General features: G+C 31.1%; 1 protein-coding gene across 1 annotated transcript in view; it reads right to left on the minus strand.

The window, feature by feature from the left end:
- Positions 1-7901: 7901 nt before the first annotated feature.
- Positions 7902-20703, minus strand: part of LOC113386824 (putative uncharacterized protein DDB_G0282133) — a 42305-nt gene continuing 29503 nt past the window's right edge. Inside the window, 13 exon segments of the mRNA XM_026624590.1 lie at positions 7902-8643; positions 9775-10249; positions 11261-11347; positions 11459-11545; positions 12106-12486; positions 12682-12887; positions 13127-13255; positions 13420-13578; positions 13649-13799; positions 13802-14916; positions 16151-16459; positions 16538-16738; positions 17165-17353. Coding sequence (XP_026480375.1) covers positions 8510-8643; positions 9775-10249; positions 11261-11347; positions 11459-11545; positions 12106-12486; positions 12682-12887; positions 13127-13255; positions 13420-13578; positions 13649-13799; positions 13802-14916; positions 16151-16459; positions 16538-16738; positions 17165-17353 — 3623 coding nt within the window. The 3' untranslated portion in view covers positions 7902-8509.

The following is a 20703-nucleotide window of genomic DNA, read 5'->3' on the forward strand; positions in this document are numbered from 1 at the left end:
TTACGGCAAGCAATTGAAAGAAAACAGCCTAAATTGAATAATAAGGAAGGTATTGTTTTTTATCATGACAAATATGATTCGCCAAAAACTACAGAATCTTGGCTGGTCTTAATGCATCCAACATATAGTCCAGAATTACGCATCGTTTGCATCTCTGCAAAACCTTTCACCGGAGTTTAAATGCTTCCAAAAGAAGCCTGTGAAAACTTTTTGACTTAGTTTCTCAACCAGTAATCAGAAGTTTTTCAGCAATGGCATCATGCTCCTACTTGAAAAATGACAAAACATTGTCGATAAAAGTAAAGCATATTTCGTTTAAATAAGTTGACTTTCACAGTATAAAAAAAAAACAGATAAACCATTCTATAAAAACGACATGGAGTTTTTCCTCGACCCAATATAATATTTAGGCTTGTAACGAATACTCAGTTACTATTTAGATTATTTGACATATTCAGCTAATATAAGATAATTGGTAAAACTCACAAAATCATTAATTTTTAAAGACTTAGTGTAATAATTGAAAAAAACTTACTAAACTTATAAAAGATATGTAAAATATAAATCATTACATCAAAAATAAATATTTCAACAGAACGTGATGCAGTATGCAGATCAAAACGACATCGATTTTTTGCATATTCTCAACAACCTGAGCAATGGATGCCAAGTGAGACATTCATTTAATATAATTTTAATTAAATACGTTGTTAAGAATTGAATTAAGAATAATAGTAATTTTAATTAAGAAAGAGTAATTCCATGCAATGCCGACGTCAGCAACATGTATCGATTATAAAATTCAGAGGTTGATGTATTAAAATAATCTATTGAAATAATCAGGAGATTTCGGCAAACAAATGAAAGGCAAAAGCTTTGAAAAATTACAACTTCTAATAAATTACATTTTTTAAAAAATGTATATTAGGTAGGATAAGGCAGGACGCAAATATCCAATTTGACTTTGAGCAATTCCATTGTGCAAGCAATTATATCGTGAAAACCAAGCTTTAATTAACTCTTTGCAAAGAATTTATCACAAGTACATATCATATTGTCTTAAAAAATTATATTATTTTGATCGATATGCAAATAAAAAAAAGTTACACATATCAAACAAACAACTATCTGACTATGTTTAGTAAAACTCTCAGCTACTTCATTATTGTAAAAATGTTTCTTTTTTGCTGTTTTTCAAATATTTGTCATCTGGTTCTTTTTACCCCTTAGGCGGTGGAAAATAATAGGTTGCTGGCGTTGCCTTGTATGTGAGATATTTATTTCAAATTCATTATTAATATAATGATATTATTTTAGCCACTAAATCAGGAACTAAATTTCGACAAAGCATCTATGGAAATCGATGAAGCAGTTCAATCTATAATATGATTCCAAAAATTTAAAAGCATTTGCTAAATAAAATTAGCTCTTCCAGAATAAACTACTTTCGCTTGTTAGTTCCTAACATTTTAGAATAATTTGAATTACAACCATGTTATAATTATTATGTCTTGTTATGCTAGTTGTTAATACATTTTTTTGCTTTACAAAGATTTTTATTAAAATTTGCAAATATTTATAATATAATTTACAATTTATTAACTTCCCGTAGGGTAAATTATAGTAATCGCAAAAATGCTCCCGAAAATGCATTTTTTTGCATATCCTTACGTTTCAGCTGTTTCTGAACATTTTGGCATACCTTAGAAAAAATGGATGTGTGCGCGTGCCTGTGTTCGGACACAATTTTTCATCCACGATATCGCGAGCATGGATTTGAATAATTAAAACAATATTTGATTTGTATTGACGGGAAGATGTTCTGATTAGATTTTGGCAAAAGCAAAAGCTGGTCTCCGGTCAGGAGATATGGAGCAAAGAGCGCAAAATAACCAGTTTTTGAGAGAACGACACATCCGATTAGAATGTTTTAAAAACCATACGATTCGTATTGATTGAAATAATAATTACATTTTTTCGAGGTTCATCGGTTTCATCGGAAGAAAAAGTGCCGAAAATAGCCGTTTCTTAGAGAACGGTGCATTCGATTAGAGTGATTTATAAAGCGTATTGCTTGTGTTTGTTTATCTTTTTGCTTTTGAAGATAACATACGAATAGATAAACGTCGTCGCTTCAAATATAACCACTTATTTGAGATCTATAAAATACAAATAAATGAATTTCACGGTATAATAATTATTATAGTTTTTTGAAAATATTTAAAACAATTGTTATACTCGTTGATAATTTTTTATTGTTGATTATTTTAATTAAGCGGGTATTCCACCAAGTACGGAAAGTTCCTCCAACTTGCCAGAGTTTTTTTTGTTATTTGCAAATTTTCTAATATTATTCAAAATCAGAAATATGTAAGTTATATATAAATAAGTCAGAAATATGTATAATAAGAAAAATATCGGTCTTTTTCTGACAACTTGTATCACTCTCATATTAGGCCCACAAATTTTCATGATATAATATATAGAATTATTAATAACAACTGTTCTTGCAATAACTATTTTTACACAAAAGTTAGCACAAAAATTAATACACAAATATTTCAAATTTAATTTTATTCATGTTTTTTTAAATATTTTTCAAAAAAAACTTACATTTTCTTGTATAAATATCATACACGTTGTTGTAGTAAAAAATATTTTCCATTTCTGGAATGTTTCTGATTTTGAAAAATATTTTAAAAAAAAAAAACAAAAAGAATATGAATAAGATCGGAGCTGTTTTTGAGACAACCTGTTTTATTTCTTTATTAACAAAGTCGGCTATTGTTTAAATCAAAATTTCCTACCATTTCATTATAATATTACGTTATATCTCGTAAGAACATACATATTAATATAGACCAAAATTTAAAAATATTTAAATTATTTGAACAGCAATCAAAACTTGGAAAACAGTAAGTTCAGTTGGAAAAGATCCTTTCCAACTGAGAGTGATAATTTAATTTGTATTGAAATTTGGGAAATAAAAACGCAATTAAATTTAGTTATTAATAACTTTGCCCTTTTTAAAAACTTCAAACCCAAATACAGTTCTTTCACCCACCCCCTTCCCCCAATATCGATCCCTTTTACCTTCAAAAGTCTTTTTTTGCATTTCATTATTATTGGTACGTAACTCTTAATTTAATTAATAAAAACATTACTAAACTCTGAACCTCCCACATGTTTGCTTACAACGAATCTTTAGTTCGAATCGAAAGTTTTTTAAAGGAATCTTATAAGAGTAAATACATCATCTGAATGTTTTGTCTGAAACAGATCCATACATACATATATGTATGTATACATATATAATTCAGATATATAATATAATAAAAAACATTTCAATGCAATCAAGAATTTAAATTGCTTCCTTTGCATTTAAATAAGAGAAATGTAAACGAAATTCTATCTATTAATTTATTAATTCATAGCATATTAATTACCTTGTCAGGAAGATGATCCACAAGCCATTATAAACATTTATGGTAACTATTCGAACAATTTCTTTAATTTAAATTTGCGCCTTGCCTCTAGGAGATGATGAAGATTCATTTTTGTTTGCTCCTGTATAAAGTGGGTAAAAAATATTTAGTACAATTTAAATGACAATATATCTGTATTGTACTTTATAACAAATACTTACCTGCTTTGGTTATAATTATTCGGAATACCTAAGTTGTAAAAACTTCCCGATGCCTTTAAATTAAATATACGCGGTTTAATCTATAAAAAATGCGACTTATATAGCTATTTAGAATGTAGCAGTAAGAAAATTCATATTTTGAAAGCTTTTAGACTTCTTTTGATTCAATCTGGCTCACCAACAAATTCAAAATTTAATATATGGTTTTCTGCAAAATTGAGTTTTGCCAACTCTGGTTTTGACCATAAACTCTATCGCCATTGCAAGTTTCATTGAAAACGCAAAAAAAAACGTAAAAAGTGGCCCTATTGATAATTGCCAAAATCTAATCAACACTTATCTTTCGAACCGTTTTTGAATTTTCAAGATTTTTTGCGAAAACAAAGACGAATAACTGTACATTCCTAATTATTCATTTACTAAAAATGTACTTCCAATGATTGATTTAGTAAAGGTAATGATTAAAAAGCGGCTTGGCCGGTCGTTGGGCAATACTGATCACTGGGAGTCCTTATCGAGTAAAATCGAATAGCTTTTAAATTTTTGGAATTGGTCCAGCCGTTTGTTTTAGAAAACATTGACGTAGGTTCATATACACAGCACGCATTGTTTTTTCCAAATTTGATTTCTAACGATTCGAAATTACTTGAAGCGTTATATAGAGACAAGAAAATATGAAATTAGCAAGTCGGTTTTTGTGTCAAAAACATTAATTTCATCTTCAGGAAGTTAACACGTTGAACCCGGCGTTGATCCCTAGAACCGACAGTTGGCTGGCACATGACCGGCGTCCGGCCGGCATAGTTCAGTCATTTCGTAGTTTTACCTTAGAAGTTTTGAAAATTGGTGATTTTATAGATTTTGATGTGATCTTTACGAATTTCAACTTTGCGACCTCGAATTTTTGCCGTTGCCGCCGCCATATTGAAAAAATTGCGTCAAAAATCAGTGTTTTAACGATATCTCCTTTCCTATTCATGTTACAACAAAATAAAACTAGATAAATTTCTATAATTTATTCAATAACGATTTTCTGTAAAATCAAAAGTTTTAGCGTACGAGCGCCGCAAAATATTTGCTGCTCGCGCCGCCATCGGACCTCGCGGTATTTGGCCGCTCTTACCACTTCACGCAGTCTCTCTAATAAATAAATAATTTCAATGCTGAATTAACCCCTTAACTTAAAATGACGAGAAGAGCCCGCGTACCATTACTAGGCCAAAAGTGAATATTACGGGCATAGCCTGCGTACGATTTTCGGGCCAGAAGCAATTATTACGCATTACGGTCATTGCATGGCACGGTATGGTGAACGCAAGTATTATAAAATATTTATTCATACGAAACTAAAAAACACTAAATTATTTTTAATTTTGTGATAAACCGTACACTATAAAGGTAAATAGTCACAACGCCGCGCCAGCTTGAACAACTTTGGGCCGACATTTTCGAATCTAAATTGTAAGTTAAGGGGTTAAAAGCTCGTTAAAAAAACTTATTTTTGACACAATTTTGCCAATATGGAGGCGGTAACGGCAAAAATTCGAGGTCGCTAAGTTGATGTTCGTAATTATCACTTCAAAATCTATAAAAACACCAATGTTCAAAACTTCCAGAAAACTTCTAGGGCAACAGTTTTTTTTGCACCAAAATACTGGGCTAGAAGACTGGCACTAGAATTTTGATTGAATGGTGTGTGTGATTGATAGTAATAAAATTAAAAAATTAAATCAATCTTAATGAAATGCATTTAAATATAATTTTATTGAAACATTCTGAAGAAAAAAATGTGTTAATGCGTAAATGTTGCCGACCGTTCGTCAACTCGGCACGTTAACTACTCAATTGATATCAAACTGTATTAAACGGTATTATGACGGTATTGAATTTATGTTGACTTAAAATTACCTTTACTATAAAAAGTTAAAAAAAAACAGAACTTAAATTGTTAGATGTTTTAATTTTAAATGAAGATTGAGATTTATCAAATCGTTTTAGGAGTAGCCGAGTCATAAAGCTCGCATAAAGCTAAAATGCTTTATTTTTACGCAGTTATGTCCAAATAATCTGAAATATAAGGAAAAAAAAATCGAATTTCGTCATTGGTAAAAAAAGAAATATTCGGAAGAAAAATATTATTCCATTTATATATATTTAATGCTTGTATATTTCATTAGAACTAATGTTACAGGCAAAAAATATTAAATAATCATAATAATAATAATAAAACATCTTTGTTTTAATTTCATGAATATTTTTCTTAATTGGATATCACTCAAATTTCATACTCTTTTGTATGATATTTTATGTATATATTTATGTGAGATGTCTGGGTTTGTATGATTATGCTTTTATAATTTAATATATCTCTTAAATAGTGTCAGTTGTCCATAAATTTGTTAAAAATGATCAAGTTTTAATAAAAAAAAAAACAAATACATTGACTTTAAGTTGATCCAGAGATATTTATAGTGTTTTTAAATCATTTAATTATAAAATTTATATCACATGTTACTTCAACTGATTACAAAATCCTAAAGAGCTTTTCCACTTGTTTTTAAAAGTGATTAACATAGCGAGAAACATTCATTTGTTTGCTCAAAAATCGCGAGGTTAAAAAAATACAAAGTATCATATAATCCAAAGACAATGTCATTCGACCTTGCCCTTACTTTAATGCATTAATAATAAAGATCTTGGAATCAACCTATAACATACTTATATAACACAAATTTAAAAAAAAACAATATACATTAATCATTTTTCTAAAATCCTTTTTCCAGCATCAATTTTCACCAGACAAATACATTATTATTTTACCCATATTAACTATAAAAATTAATTCTGAAAGAAAAACATACTGAATACTCAATTCGTATTATGATTTGTTGTTGCATTAATATCATATCGCCCATTTTTTATGATGTCATTAGTCGGCTAGCTTTAGAAAATAGTTATGAGATTTAGAAAGAAATTTTTGTTCAGATATAATTTTCTTTAATTACGTTTCTTCGCTATTTACTTTTCAATTATGAAAATTTTGAAATATGTGTATTTCAACAATTTTAAGAACAGTTAAAGAAAATTTCTTTCCACAAAATAATGCATAAATGATTTCTAAAAAAGCAGTACCGATAAAGACATTTTTCCGCACAATATTTTTATGCAGACTCATTTATGAAAATTAGATACTTAAAACTTATAAGTTTGTATATTCCACATATATATATAGTAATATTTTTATTTGATATTACCATTAAATACACTTTTTCAAATAACACGTGCCATATCATTAAGTTTGTTTAAAAACATTGAACAGTCTTTTTAGTAGATCTTATATAAAATATTCCTTAAAATATTATAAATGAAATTATGAGCTGATCTACTATTCTGGCATTAAAAACTGTTCCCGAAGAATAGATCTAGAGTGTGCATATTTTCAAGTTACTCTTCAAGAGTTATATATTCATTACATATATGTGCTGATTGAAATCATCTGCATCAAATAGTAATTTTGCTGTTAAATTTCATATTTTCTGTTGAGAAAATAATTTTACTAGATTAATTATATTCCAGTGTCATAAAATATACTCTTGGCTTTTGCATTAAAGCATTTATTTTGATATAGTAATAATGATTGTTTTCATTGTACAACCATTTACAATTGATGGAAGATATAATTGCAACTTCCATCAAAATTGCTTGTGTCAAAATTATAACAATTCATTTCACGACGAAATGTTTGTTTTGATTATATATTTTGGCAGAAAATAGCGTAATCTTTAATAGAGAAAAACGGCACAAACGATTACGAGTAAAGTACTTTGATTTACTGTATCTAAAAATAGAAACTAATTTTAAGTTTCAACTTGAAATCGCCATAAAATTCTGCCATTATAAAAATTTCATAAAGTCCATATACAGTTTTTTTGTCAATCTGCCTTATCAAATACATATTATTTAAGTAATAACATCACAATGCATATCTAAATTTAATTGTATTATACACTAATTATAATTTTTGTCGAGTCAACAATATTCGTAAACCCCAAATCATAAATGCTGAAAAAAACCACAAATATATAAACAGGAATCAGTCAACGTTATTTAGCATTAGAGCATTAGCTAAAGTATTTCCTTGTTTTCACATAATTATTTTTATTATATATATATATATATATATATATATATATAAATATATAATATGATTGAAAAATGAAAATATTACATTGACCATTTGAAACATTTCCACGGCACATCAAATTCTTCAATATGTTGTGGGAAAATGTGCCAGGCTTCAAATCAACATTAGAAAATTTTTCCACTGGCATAAATAATAGAAGAATGCAGTACATTTCTGATTCGGTAAAGATTGAATTTTTCAAGGTCCTTATATATGCCACCAGTCATGTCAAAATCTGTATGACATCACACTTGTCAAAAAGTCAATATCGATACACATCCCTACTAGAAACTGCCGTAATATGATCTTCTGACATTACTAGTAGAGCATGGAAAAGGAAAATCACACAGAGTTAACCGTATAACTTTACCAAAGATAATCATTTCAACATATTTGAAATGCAGTTAAGAACTAAAATTGAAGGAGATAAATAAATGTTTCTCATGTGGAAAAAACTAAAAAGTCATCACGCCATCTTTAGATTTTTTTGTCATTGAATATCTACCGATAGAATTTATATTTTTAATTATATTTTAAGTTGAATTTTTTTTAGAAGATAACTATCAATACACTTGATAGATTTGAAATTTAGTCCATTTTGTTTTCATTAATCTGTTAATATTTATATTGAGTTAAAAGATTTTTATGTGAGTTTTCTCGCCCCACTTTTTCAGATTCACTTATTCATTTGTCACATCGTCCTTGTTCGATTCCGTAGAATTCGACACTTGTTGTTTCACTTCATTTTTTTCACTTTGCTTAGAAGCAGTATTTGCCTGCTGCTGTTCCATATTTCCACTGTTATTATGCCCACCTAGAATTAATATCATAATCATTAAACTAGCTGTAAGTGGAATTCTGTCTTAAGGCAATTAAGGCATCGTGCCTTAAGGAAAATTGCTGGAACTTTCCGTACCAAAAATTATTATTTTTTTTAAAAACGATTAACATTTTTGAAAAAATTTTACTTCGAAAAAATAAGATTTGTGAGAAACTAAAAATCGGACAAAAAATTACTTTTTTTGAAAAAAAATTTTTTTTGTAATTTTTTTTTGAAAAAAAAAAATGTTTTCTTTATTTTGACATATTTTGGAAGGTCTAAACTTTTTTTCAAAGCAATCGTACTGCTTTAACTGCATAAAGACTAAATATCGAAGCGCGTAAGCGCCGCGTCGCCGTCTAACACGTAAACATTGGTACGGAACCCATACAAATGTAAACCAAATTTATACTTATTGTTAAAATCTCTATAAAATATCTGATAATTTGATGTGCATATGTCTAATGATCATTTTTGACCGCCAAATGGCATTTTTTTTTACTTTTTTCATTAAATCTCCGAAACCGCTAGGCCTGCCTTTATGAAAATTTGATCGGTTCTTCACCTTGTCAATACAAGTAAAATGTTTTTTGAATTATTCAAATCGGACGCTCCGTTCTCTTAAAAACTGAGTTACCGTTTTCGGCACTTTTTGCCCAGTACCTTCGGAACGGCTAGACCTGCCTTCGCCAAAAACTAATCAGCACGTCTCCTTATCAATACGAATCGAATGTTTTTTGAATTATTCAAATGGGTTGATCGGTGTTCCCGAAATCGTCGACGAAAATTTGTATCCGCACATACATACACACACGCACATACACACACACACACATACATCTATTTTTTCTAAGGTATGCCAAAATATTCAGAAACCTTTGAAACGTCGAGAAATGCAAAAATTTTCATTTTCGATTTTTTTGCGATTACTATAACTTGCCCTATGGGAAGTTAATAAACGTTTAATGTTCATAGAATGCAATGAAATTTGGACAATAAAAATGAAAGAAAAATATACAAAACAAACCTAAAGATAGGTAACTATCATAGATCATATAAATGCCATACGAACAATTTATTTTCATTATTGATCGGTATGATATTTTCAGAAGATCGATTAATTACCTCTGGAATAGTAATTTTTGTTTCCCGAGCCAGTCTGGTTATGCCTGGTGGACTGCTGTCCCCTTGGCTGCTGATGGCTGTGCTGTTGCTGCTGCTGCACCCCATTTGGCGCCATTTGCTGATGATGATGAACCTGATGCAGATGCTGCTGATGCAACATTTGATGCTGATGCATTTGATGCGTGGGATGAGTGGGGTGCGTGGGATGGTACGCCCCCACCCCCAGAACGGTGTTGGTTGTTGGTCTCTGTATCGGACCGGGGTAACGCGCTCCGATTTGCTGCTGCTGCTGACCATTGCTGCTGTTGTTGTTGCTGCTGGTGGTGGTGATGGTTGCTGCCGCTGCCGCCGAGGTGCTGCTGTGATGGTGGGGCGATGGCCCCGCCCCCTGCAGAACCGGTCCCGCTTGTCCCGCCGCTGCCTGCATCGTTCGACACGCACCACCACTGCTGTTGTTGTTGTTGCCCTGCATAACCTGCATAATCAAAATCATTTATACATAAATTGTATTCCATTTCAAATTTAAATAATATAAATACAAAAATGCCTTTCTTCAAACCAAATTTGATTCCTTTAGTGCTGCAAGTATATATGTATAGAATTGTCAATAAGACAAGTTTTTGAAAATCAAACAAAATCTTAAATGTGTGAATAAAATAAATATGTATTAGCTAATAGATTCGAAAATACTGTTTTAAAATGATATGCAATACAAAAAACAAAATTTAAAAAAATTGGAAAGACTTAACATTATCAATCTAGCCCGGAGGCATATTTTAATCAAGTACAAATGAAGTAAGAAATTAAATCTTATTTTATTATTTAAAAATAAACTTAAATTAGCAAACAAACAGTCGGAAAATAGTGACTATTTTTTTCAAATTGTTATGATACTGGCAATATTAATTCATTAGTTTGCTTATATTATTAAAATCTTTTTCTTGGTTTCACATACTCGAATATCTTCTCTTTAAAATTCTTTTCAACTTTTTTTTCAATAATATTTAAACTTAAATATTTGTTAAGTTATAAAACACTTTTGTACTAATTTTATTGTGCACTACTAGTTTTATGATTAAAAAAAAGAAAGTTCGAAAGATAGTTCGAAAGTTTTTCTCAATCAGTAATTTGAAGTATGATTACTTCAAATATTATTATTATTTATATAATCATCATTATGGTTATGATTATTCATGAAATTCTACAGTTTTAGTACGGTTAGTATGTGTATGTATTTTGATAGCATGTGTTTATACCTTAAAATTAAGCCATTTTATAAAACAGATCCAAACATGTGTAACATTTTACAAATTAAGAATTTTTTTTAATAATTTTCTTTCAAATTCTGCCATAAATTAGTAAAAAAAACTGATTAATTGCATTATGAAAAATCATAAAAAACAAAACAAAAATCATAACCCACATGTAAATAAACCGGATTAAAAAAAAAACAAATAAAGACAGAACTCAAACAATTAAAACTCACGGATGACTGATAAGATTTGTGTTGTGGTTGAATCTGCTTCATTTGACCCAATGACTCACCTATTGGGCTCTTCAATGGTCGGCTGCACTGCAATACCAAGAGAAAAATAGAATTATTTATATAAAAAATAATAAATATTATTCAAGTATTACATAATATCACATTCATGATCAATATGCATATCATTTGATAACTTACTGGATCTGGTAAATTTTTAAGATAGGCACTTTGGGGACCTCTGTACTGTTGCATAGTCGCTGCCAATTGTAAGGGAGATGTTAAAAACTGGAAGAAAAACATTCACATCAGTCATTTGGCTGCAGAAACAACTACGCTATTTAATAAATCCTCACAGCGGAAGATGTAATTTAACTAGTAATCAGTCACATGACAAATATTGGTTTTAATATTTGGTTCTAAAAAAATCAACAGGCCTTTACTTATATATTTTATGAACTTTTAAAAAATTTCAATGATTACATTTGCCACTTTTACAATTAAATATCAGTAAAAACTAGTGGTGCAAGCGCATCATGATTTAAGGCAAATTGCTGGAACTTGCGGTACCGCGAAATAGATAGTATCTCCAAAACCGCTGTACCTAATGTTCTTTTGAATAATTAAAATGGGCTGATCCGCTTTCGGAATCGTCGACCAAAATTTGTATCCGCGGATTATATTACATATACATCCATTTTTTAAGATATGCCAAAATGTTGAAAAACCCTTGATATATAAATCATTAAAAAATTTCATTTTCGATTTTTACGATTACTATAACTTACCCTGCAAGAAGTTGAAAATACTAATAATTTAAATTTACAGCTAATATATGTAATAATTACCTGTGACGCATATCCTTGTCCTTGCACCTGCGCTTGCGGTGGCCCGGGCGGCGGTGGTGGTGGCTGATTACCTCCAAACATTCCTGCCGCAGCAGCAGCTGCCGCCAATGAAAAACCACCTGGGGCAGCTCCAGTGGGCGGAGCATAGAAACCACTTCCACCTCCCGCTCCACCTGCTGCACCTTGAGATCCACCTTGGGAACCGCCAGCAGATCCTGCACCACCTGCAGCAGTGCCAGCACCGCCAAAGTAAGAAGATCCAGCTGTCAAAGGACCAGGTTGTGGTGGAGGTGGGTAAGCAACGCCCATGTACTGCGGAGGCTGTTGCGGAGCATAGTGTCCCGGGCCAGCAGATCCAGATTTACTGCCTATGGCTCCAATCTGTAATAAAAAGATTCATATTAAAAATGGCAAGTTTTTGGGGCTTTGAAATTCTATTAGAACAGAATAAATAAAAATTAAATGAAATGAAATCAATGAGTATATAATATATTAAGTATAAATAAATAAATAAAACATTACTAAAGTGTAACAAAATTCTAATTATTATTAGCAAAATTTATATTAAACACAAACCTGATTTGAAGGTTTCACACTAGCTGACATAAGAGAATTTGAAGTAGAAGAAATAAGCACAGTGCTCGGATTATTGAGTTGTTGCGATTGGCCAAATGGTGCTCCGCCCATTGCTCTGTATTGGGATGTCAGACTCTGATACATATCCGGTGTTGGTTGTGGAAGGCTGGGAGTAGTCTGCATGTAATTATATGGGGCATTAGCACCTGAAAATAAAAATGATTAGTTTTACATAAAAAAGTGCCACATTAATTCAGAAACACGTTTATTGAAATATAGTTGTTGTTTTTAAAAGCACACTATTATGAAAAAAATAATAGGCGTACCTGAAAAAATAAAGTATAATGTAATAAGACTATTACAATTATATAGATTTTATGCTGATGATACTTTAAATTTATTTTTTACATTGCTTCCAGCAAATTAGCATTTGTCAGAATATTACCTGCATAGTGTCCAGGAAACTGAGAATAGGCGCCTCGACCTTGTTCCATTTGAAAAGCAGCAGCACCATAAAGCTGCTGCTGTTGCTGCTGTGGTGCCAACTGGCTTGAACCAAGCATTGCGGCAGCTGCTATAAAAATATAAATTTTTTTCATCATCATTTAATTCATTTGAAATGATGACATTAAAACTACTGCTTGTTACTATAAATAACAAGGATACATTTTTGTAAAAAACATGAAAAAATAAGCAGAAATATATATGTTTACATATTCAAAAAAGCTGTACACATACTTGAATTAAACAAGACTGCTGGAGGTGATGGTATGGCAGACATACTGCCATATTGAGCGGCTTGATAATACTGTTGTTGCGGGGCTTGCTGCTGCTGTTGCAACGACGGAGGCGGTGAAAGACCAAGTCCTTGAGAACCACCTGATATACCTCCTAAACCTAAATTTTAAATTTTTATATTGAATAAAATTATAAACAAATAGTATATATACTTCTAGCTACCACTAACCTGAAGGGTGCATCGATTGAGGCTGTTTCACTTTACAAACACTGTTCATATCATTATGCTTGTTCATTTGTTGTACATGATTATAAGGAGTAACATGTTGAGGTCCTGGACTGTAAACATTTTCATTGTCATTACCATCTGAAGATTTTCCAAATGTTCCATAGATGGGTCACCGCCAAAACTACTTGCATATGTAGCAGCTGGCGATAAATTATGCTGTGAGGTCAAATTATGACCAGGTCCTACCAGGCCATGGTTGTGAGCATGTGCTTGGCTTGCCATTTGATTCATTTGATTTAAGTTTGCGTGTGCCTGATGTTTGCTCAAATTATGCTGTGCCTGATGAGATCCTAAATTATGTGGAGATGATAAATTATGCTGGGCGTCTTCATTGGAAGCTTGTTGCTCTAAAACAGTTGGCATTACTGGAGCATTCTCCCAAACCTTTTTAACACTTTGTATCTTCAGATTCAGCTCTGCTGTTGATGGACTAATTGTGCTCTGTGAAGAACTGGAATGCATTGAACGAGGCAGTCCTAGAACCTTGGTGTTTTTATCTTCAGTTAATTGTGCCAAATCCGAATCAAAGTTGAAAGACAACTTCATATCTTTATCATAATCTGATTCTGTTTTGCTTTGAAAAGAAAGCTGTAATCCAGACAATTGACCGTCCCTGCTTACAGGCGTAGTAGTCTCCATGATATCTAGACTGCTTGTTTTAAAAATATCATTGTCACGTTTTTCAGTTTGTTTTACAGTTTGATTCTGATTAGGTCCAGATTTGTAATTCGTATTCTCAAATATAATGGTCTGTACAGGAGGTGTGGTTCCATCCAGTGCAGACTTTGGGTCAGTATGGGCCTTGGTAGGAACTAGCTTACCATCATTGTTTGTGCCCGGTGTACTTCTTTGACTGTTTTGTCCAGATTCATTGGTGATGTTAACTATAGCTTCTGAATCTATAGTCATTGCATTGTCTGATTCTATATTTGGCCTCAGGCTTGCTGTGATAGGTTTATCCCAAGCATTAACAGGCGGTGGCATAGGAGCCATAACATTGATGTCTTGTGCCTGAGCACGCTGCTGCATTCTGATGTTCTCCTTTTGACGTGCAAATCTCGGTGGCAATTTTGATTGTCTTGGACGATCAGATTGAGCTTTAGATGAGGCATTGTTAGAAGAATTGTTTACTTGCTGTGATTGTTGCTGAGATGCATTGTTTGTAGCATTGGTAGACTGTTTACTTTGAGCATTTTTATTCGAGGCACCTGTAAACAGTAGTATTGATGTCATTAATTTGATCTAAAATTAATACACTGTTAAGATTTCTGAAAAATATCAGAAGAATTGTGAACTAGTAACTATAGAATATGATTGATATTTATTTATTTATTTATTTAAATATATAGCCCACAGATTTCTCCAAGAGGACTCAAAAATACAATTATTTGACATAATGAATAACAATTAAAATATATACAAATTATAATATATAGTTAGTAACATAAAATGCTAAGATAAAATTTCATATAATGCAGAATGTAACAATAATATTTATAAACAGAAAATAATGAGATATTTGAAAGAAATAAAAAGATTAACTTGTGCAGATGGAGATATTGACATACTTGTTTGAAAACATTAGTTTTGAAAATTGATAACTACATTGAGAAGTTCAATTTATCAATAATTCAATTCATTAACTGTAATTCTGAAAAATATTTTTTTGATATATTTAATATTTATATACAGGTAACCCCCGCACAACCCCCTTATAACATGGTACTTTTGAAGCATCGGTTTGCTCTAACAAGGTTTGGGAATTGAGCAAAACCCTAATAAAATAAAAAATATAGTAAAACCTACGAAAATCAAACTTTATTTAATCTAAAATTAGTAAAAACGCCGTACAATATTTCAGTAAATGTTATGAAACTAACGAAAAAAGATAACTAATTCGATATTTATTATTCGAGCGCGTACGTCCTATATAAAAAAAAAAATCTACGCTTATCCAAACAATTAGTCAATTATTCTTAAAGATCTTTTAAATGAGCATAACATTTTAATAAAGATAACTTTGTATATGGTAAATATATAAGTATCTTTTAGCTGAAAGCAAGTAATCGCAAATGTAATTTTTATTGCACAAAATAATGCACAGATCTGAAGGAAGTACAGAAACCTGCTCAGAGGATGAGGATATATTGCAAAAGAAAGGGAAGACTTGTTTGTTAATTATGACGAAAAGTAATATAATTCATGTAATGTATATTACCTCTTAAGAAAAATATTACTATTCAGTAAAAAATCATGCTACGTAGCATGTTTTGAATTCTTGGAACGTAACTCCTCTTTTTGTGCTAGTTCTTTATCTCGTATAACACGGATTGGCGTAACATGCTAGTTTATTTAGAACATAACTACCGTGTTATGTGGTATATATATATGTACATATAGAAATTTTTATAAGTATGTATATAAGATTTATATAAATAATACCTTTGCTTGAAGATCTTTCTTTCTTCTCCCCACGTGTAGAGCTTGAACGTTGTTGGTTCTGTTGAGCTGCCTGCTGTTGACCCGATGTTTGATTCAAAGCTTGTTGGTTTTGGTTCCCAGTCTGATTACTTGCATTGCCAGCACTGATAGCAGGTTCATCAGTTTTCTTTGCTCCCTTTTTATTTCGAACTTCTTGAAAACCATCACCATCAGAAGATGATTGCTGGCCTGATGAATTTTGTGCACTGGAAGTCTTCTCCAATTGTTCATCAATCACAACAACTGAAGCAAAGTTGTTAAGATCAATACCTGAAAAACGCATGTAAATAATAAATTTTTAAACTGAATGATTTAAATGGGTCAATGTAATATAACATCAATATATACCTTCTAAAGCATCCTTTTTGCTTCCTGCATTAGAATTTGCTTGTTGGTTTTGATTGAGTGAACTTGAAGTATTATTTGTTGTTTCGGAAGTTTTCTTGGAGGAGTCATCAGATTTGCCACTTATTTGACTTGACCCACTATTCTTATTTTGAGCAGCATTGTTTTTTCTTTCATTCCTAGGCTTTCCTGTCCTTGAATTTCCTAGAATAAATGATAAAAAACAAGATGAAATAATTTATATTCTAATTATTAAAAAATATGGTATTACATATTATTAAATATGTTTGTTAAATTTGTAATACACATTAAATGTGTATTGTGTATTACAAAAATAAATGAATAAATTTTGCATATTTAAATAAAAAACTTTTATTTAAAGAAAGATTTTAAAATAATAGTCATTCATTTGGGGAGAAACTGTGTTTTATCAAAAATAACATTTAAATCTGAATCTATATCTGAATTTGATCAACTGTGAAAATTCAATATAAAATATTACTATGCCTTTTTTTTTAATGAAGCGTAAATTATAAGAAAAAAATCAATACTAGTAAAGATAAACGAATTCACTTAATAAAATTGATTTGTCTATGGAAATAATTTGATTTGCTGACTGATTGAATTTACCTCTGTCTCTATCCTTATCCCTGTTCTCTCGTCTCTTTCCTTGACCAAGATTGCCTCCAGATTCAGAATGATCTGAAGTGGTGTCCCAAGCTTCATCGCTGTTTTTTCCAGATGCATTCTTACCGCGTCCTCCACTGCGCATTCGCGACGATCCTCCGCCGGAACCGCCAGTAGATGTCTTAGAAGCTCCTGGTAATGAAAAATATGACAATCAAACAATTAGTTTACAAGTTTAAGAGGTTCAAGTGACGCTACTTTTGAGTTTTTCGAAACCATGAATTCAAAGCAATTGCATTTGTTGATTTATCACACTGATTTTTGATGGGTAAAAATACCATTGCTGACAAAGTATCAGTTGATAAATATTATCTGGACTGTTTCAAATCAAGGTAAATGGTGAAGAAGTTGATTGCTGATACTAATCGTGGCCACTTAGACACTCTGGAAGACCAATTGAGGTGGTTATACAGACAAATATAAAAAAAAAGTCCACCGAAACGTTTCGGAAAACCGAAAAGTAACATTATCTGAGATAACTGACACCCTAAAGATATCAATATGGACATATAGTTCACAAATCTTTAAACAGGAAAAATCTCTGTTCTAAATGGGTGCCGCGCAAACTCACAATTGACCAAAAGCATAACGAGTTGATGATTCGTAGGAGTATTTGGAGCTGCTTAATCAAAATAAAACGAGTTTTTGCATCAGTGTCATCATGGATATGACCTAGCTTCAACATTACACTCCCGAGTCGAATAGACAGTTAGCCAAGTGGACTAGACACGATGACGAGAAAAAATGCAACCAGTCAGCTGGTAAGGTTATGGCGTCAGTTTTTGAAAATGCAAGAAATTATATGCATATTGAAAAGGGCTAGACCATAGGTGGGGAACCTGCGGCCTCGAGGCCGCATGCGGCCGCCGGGAGGTTTTCGTGCGGCCCCTTGCCGCCTAGTACAAAATAGCAGTTACTTTCAAACAACTATTGTACATCAACGTCATGAAAGTTCCGCGAAAAATCCCACCAAAAACAGTCATATTGTAATATGACATCAGATTACAAGCCTGAAACACAGACTCTTAGACAGATACAAAATAGAGATGTAATATATTATATTAATATTATTTATTATAAGCAATATTTTCGATTTAGCAAGACATCGCCTATTATATGATTCAAGAAGTATTATAAAAACATTAACAGTGCAAAAGAATCGTTAGCACCCGGGTTGAAGATTTTTATGCTTATCCGTAGTAAAATGAAAAAAAATTATACTTTTCGCAACCAAAAGCAAATACGCAGCTTTGGCGGAGATCGGAGCAAACAGATTTTATCTAGATATATTGGCAATTTTATGAGACCGTAGTTAAAAAATGACAAAACTAACTTTTTTCATAGAATACAAAAATATAATTTTTAAAAATTGCTGTAGGCAAAATATGTGTCCGTATTTATTTGCGCGTAATATTTAGAATTTATTTATATTTAAATCTTGAAATATGAATCATGAATGACAACAAGCAGGATTTTTTCGCTTTTTTTTATTTACATTAATTACATTACAGAATCACAAACTGTCGTTCAGTAATTCAGTAACTTCAATTTCAACATTCAGTAATTTTGATGATTTATTAAACAAAGGAAAAAAGGTCAAAAGGTCACGCATTGGTGATCGATTCGATGTTGGATAAGTTTATATATTTATATAGATGTAGTCCTGTTGTGAAAATATTTAATTAAGCCTACGAGTAATTCTGCTTCTATAGGATTACTAAAGAATATCAAAAAGGGGCCGTTTTCTTTTGAACCGTTCAATGCCATGTTTTTTTATTAAGTTTTTGGCCATGATGTTAGGGTGGTTCTGAATTCTATCCTTGTATTTCAGACTGAACTTTTCAATTTCTTCCTTAACAGTGTTAATGTTCAAATCTGTATGAACCAACCAATTTGAGACATACTTGGGTGCGTTTATAATTTCTTTCAAAATATTATTCTGAAATCTTTGTATTATGGCGATATTGGATTTGCGTGCCGTTCCCCAGAGCTGTATTCCGTACGTCCAAATTGGTTTCAACATTACTTTGTACAGAAGAAGTTTGCTCAACTGAGATTTTCGGTTTAACAACTAGTACAGTTTTCTTCTCGTGATTTCCAGCTGTTGGCGTTTCTTTTGAACAATTTGAAGCAAGGAATATGCATACCGAAAGTTCACAAATGAATTTAATCTGGTTTTTCCAAAGCCCGAAATTCCCCAAATTAGCCGTTAACACCTTAGTTTGCAAAATAAAAATCTATCAGTGAATTCAATGGTATAAGAAAAATATATAATTTTTTATTTTAAATAATTATGTACCTAACAATAAGAATATGAAAATCAAATTCAAATCAAAAGACTTTAATATCATTTTTATATAAAAAATGAATGTTTAAATAAAATTAAAACGAACTAAAATTCGATTTTATCGAAACGAAGTCGATTTTATTTCATTACATACGTGCGAAACATACAAACTTTTTTTTCCAATTTTCAAGAAAAAAGAATGCAATTTTGTTCGATTTCCTTCGACACCCAGGAATTTTATATCTCGACATTTATTAGTAATTTTGTCATAAATTGCTCAGTTGCCAAGCAAAAAACAAAGCCAAATAAGTCACTTAGTTTTTAAAAAATATTTTTTTATTGTATGCTTTGTAATATTATTATATTATTTTATATTATTATTATTATATATTATATTATTTTTAAATTTTATTTACTTTTTTTCTATATAATGCAAAAACTATAATAATTTCACAAAAGTCACTTTTTTAGGTCAATCAGCTTATGCGGCCTCTTTTATTGCTGCCTAATGTAAGTGTGGCCTCTAATGGCAAAAAGGTTTCCCACCTCTGGGCTAGACCATCAAGAGTGACTATTGTATAACGTTATTGGAACATTTGAAAATCAAAATCGGAAAAACCGCCCAATTTGAAAAAAGAAACCGTGCTTCTCCATCAGGACAACGCACGAATTCACAAATCTGTTAAAACAGTGGCAAAAAAAAACATGAATTAGGCTCCAAATTATTTCCCCACTCACTGTATTCTCTAGATCTGTTCCCCAGCGACCATATCCAGTTCTCAGATCTTAAAAGAATGCTCGCTCTAAAGAAATATTTGCCAAATGATTAGATGATGGCCGAATTTTGTGGCTAAGTACAAATGGTACTACAAAAATGTTCGAAGTTCGTCATAATTGGTATATCATATTCGAAGAAAATCCTACAGACTTATTGAGTGAAGTGATTTATATATATAAATGTAACGCTCTCAAATATATTTAACTAATTGTAAATATAACCGCATAAATATTTGAAAAAAAATTTTTTCATACATCTTAGTCGGTTTTCATACGCAAGTATTTAATACAATTGATTATAATTATGCTTGCATAATAGCAGTCAAATCTAGCATTAAGTACCTTGAGGCAAGTTGCATAAACTTCTCAACATGTGATAATAATCGACTTAATAAAAAATAAAAAAATGAAATTACAT

This window comes from Ctenocephalides felis, unplaced genomic scaffold (assembly GCF_003426905.1).
Source record: "Ctenocephalides felis isolate EL2017-DRISC unplaced genomic scaffold, ASM342690v1 CF-g0.4_SCAFFOLD_00845, whole genome shotgun sequence".
NCBI classification, from domain to species: domain Eukaryota; kingdom Metazoa; phylum Arthropoda; class Insecta; order Siphonaptera; family Pulicidae; genus Ctenocephalides; species Ctenocephalides felis.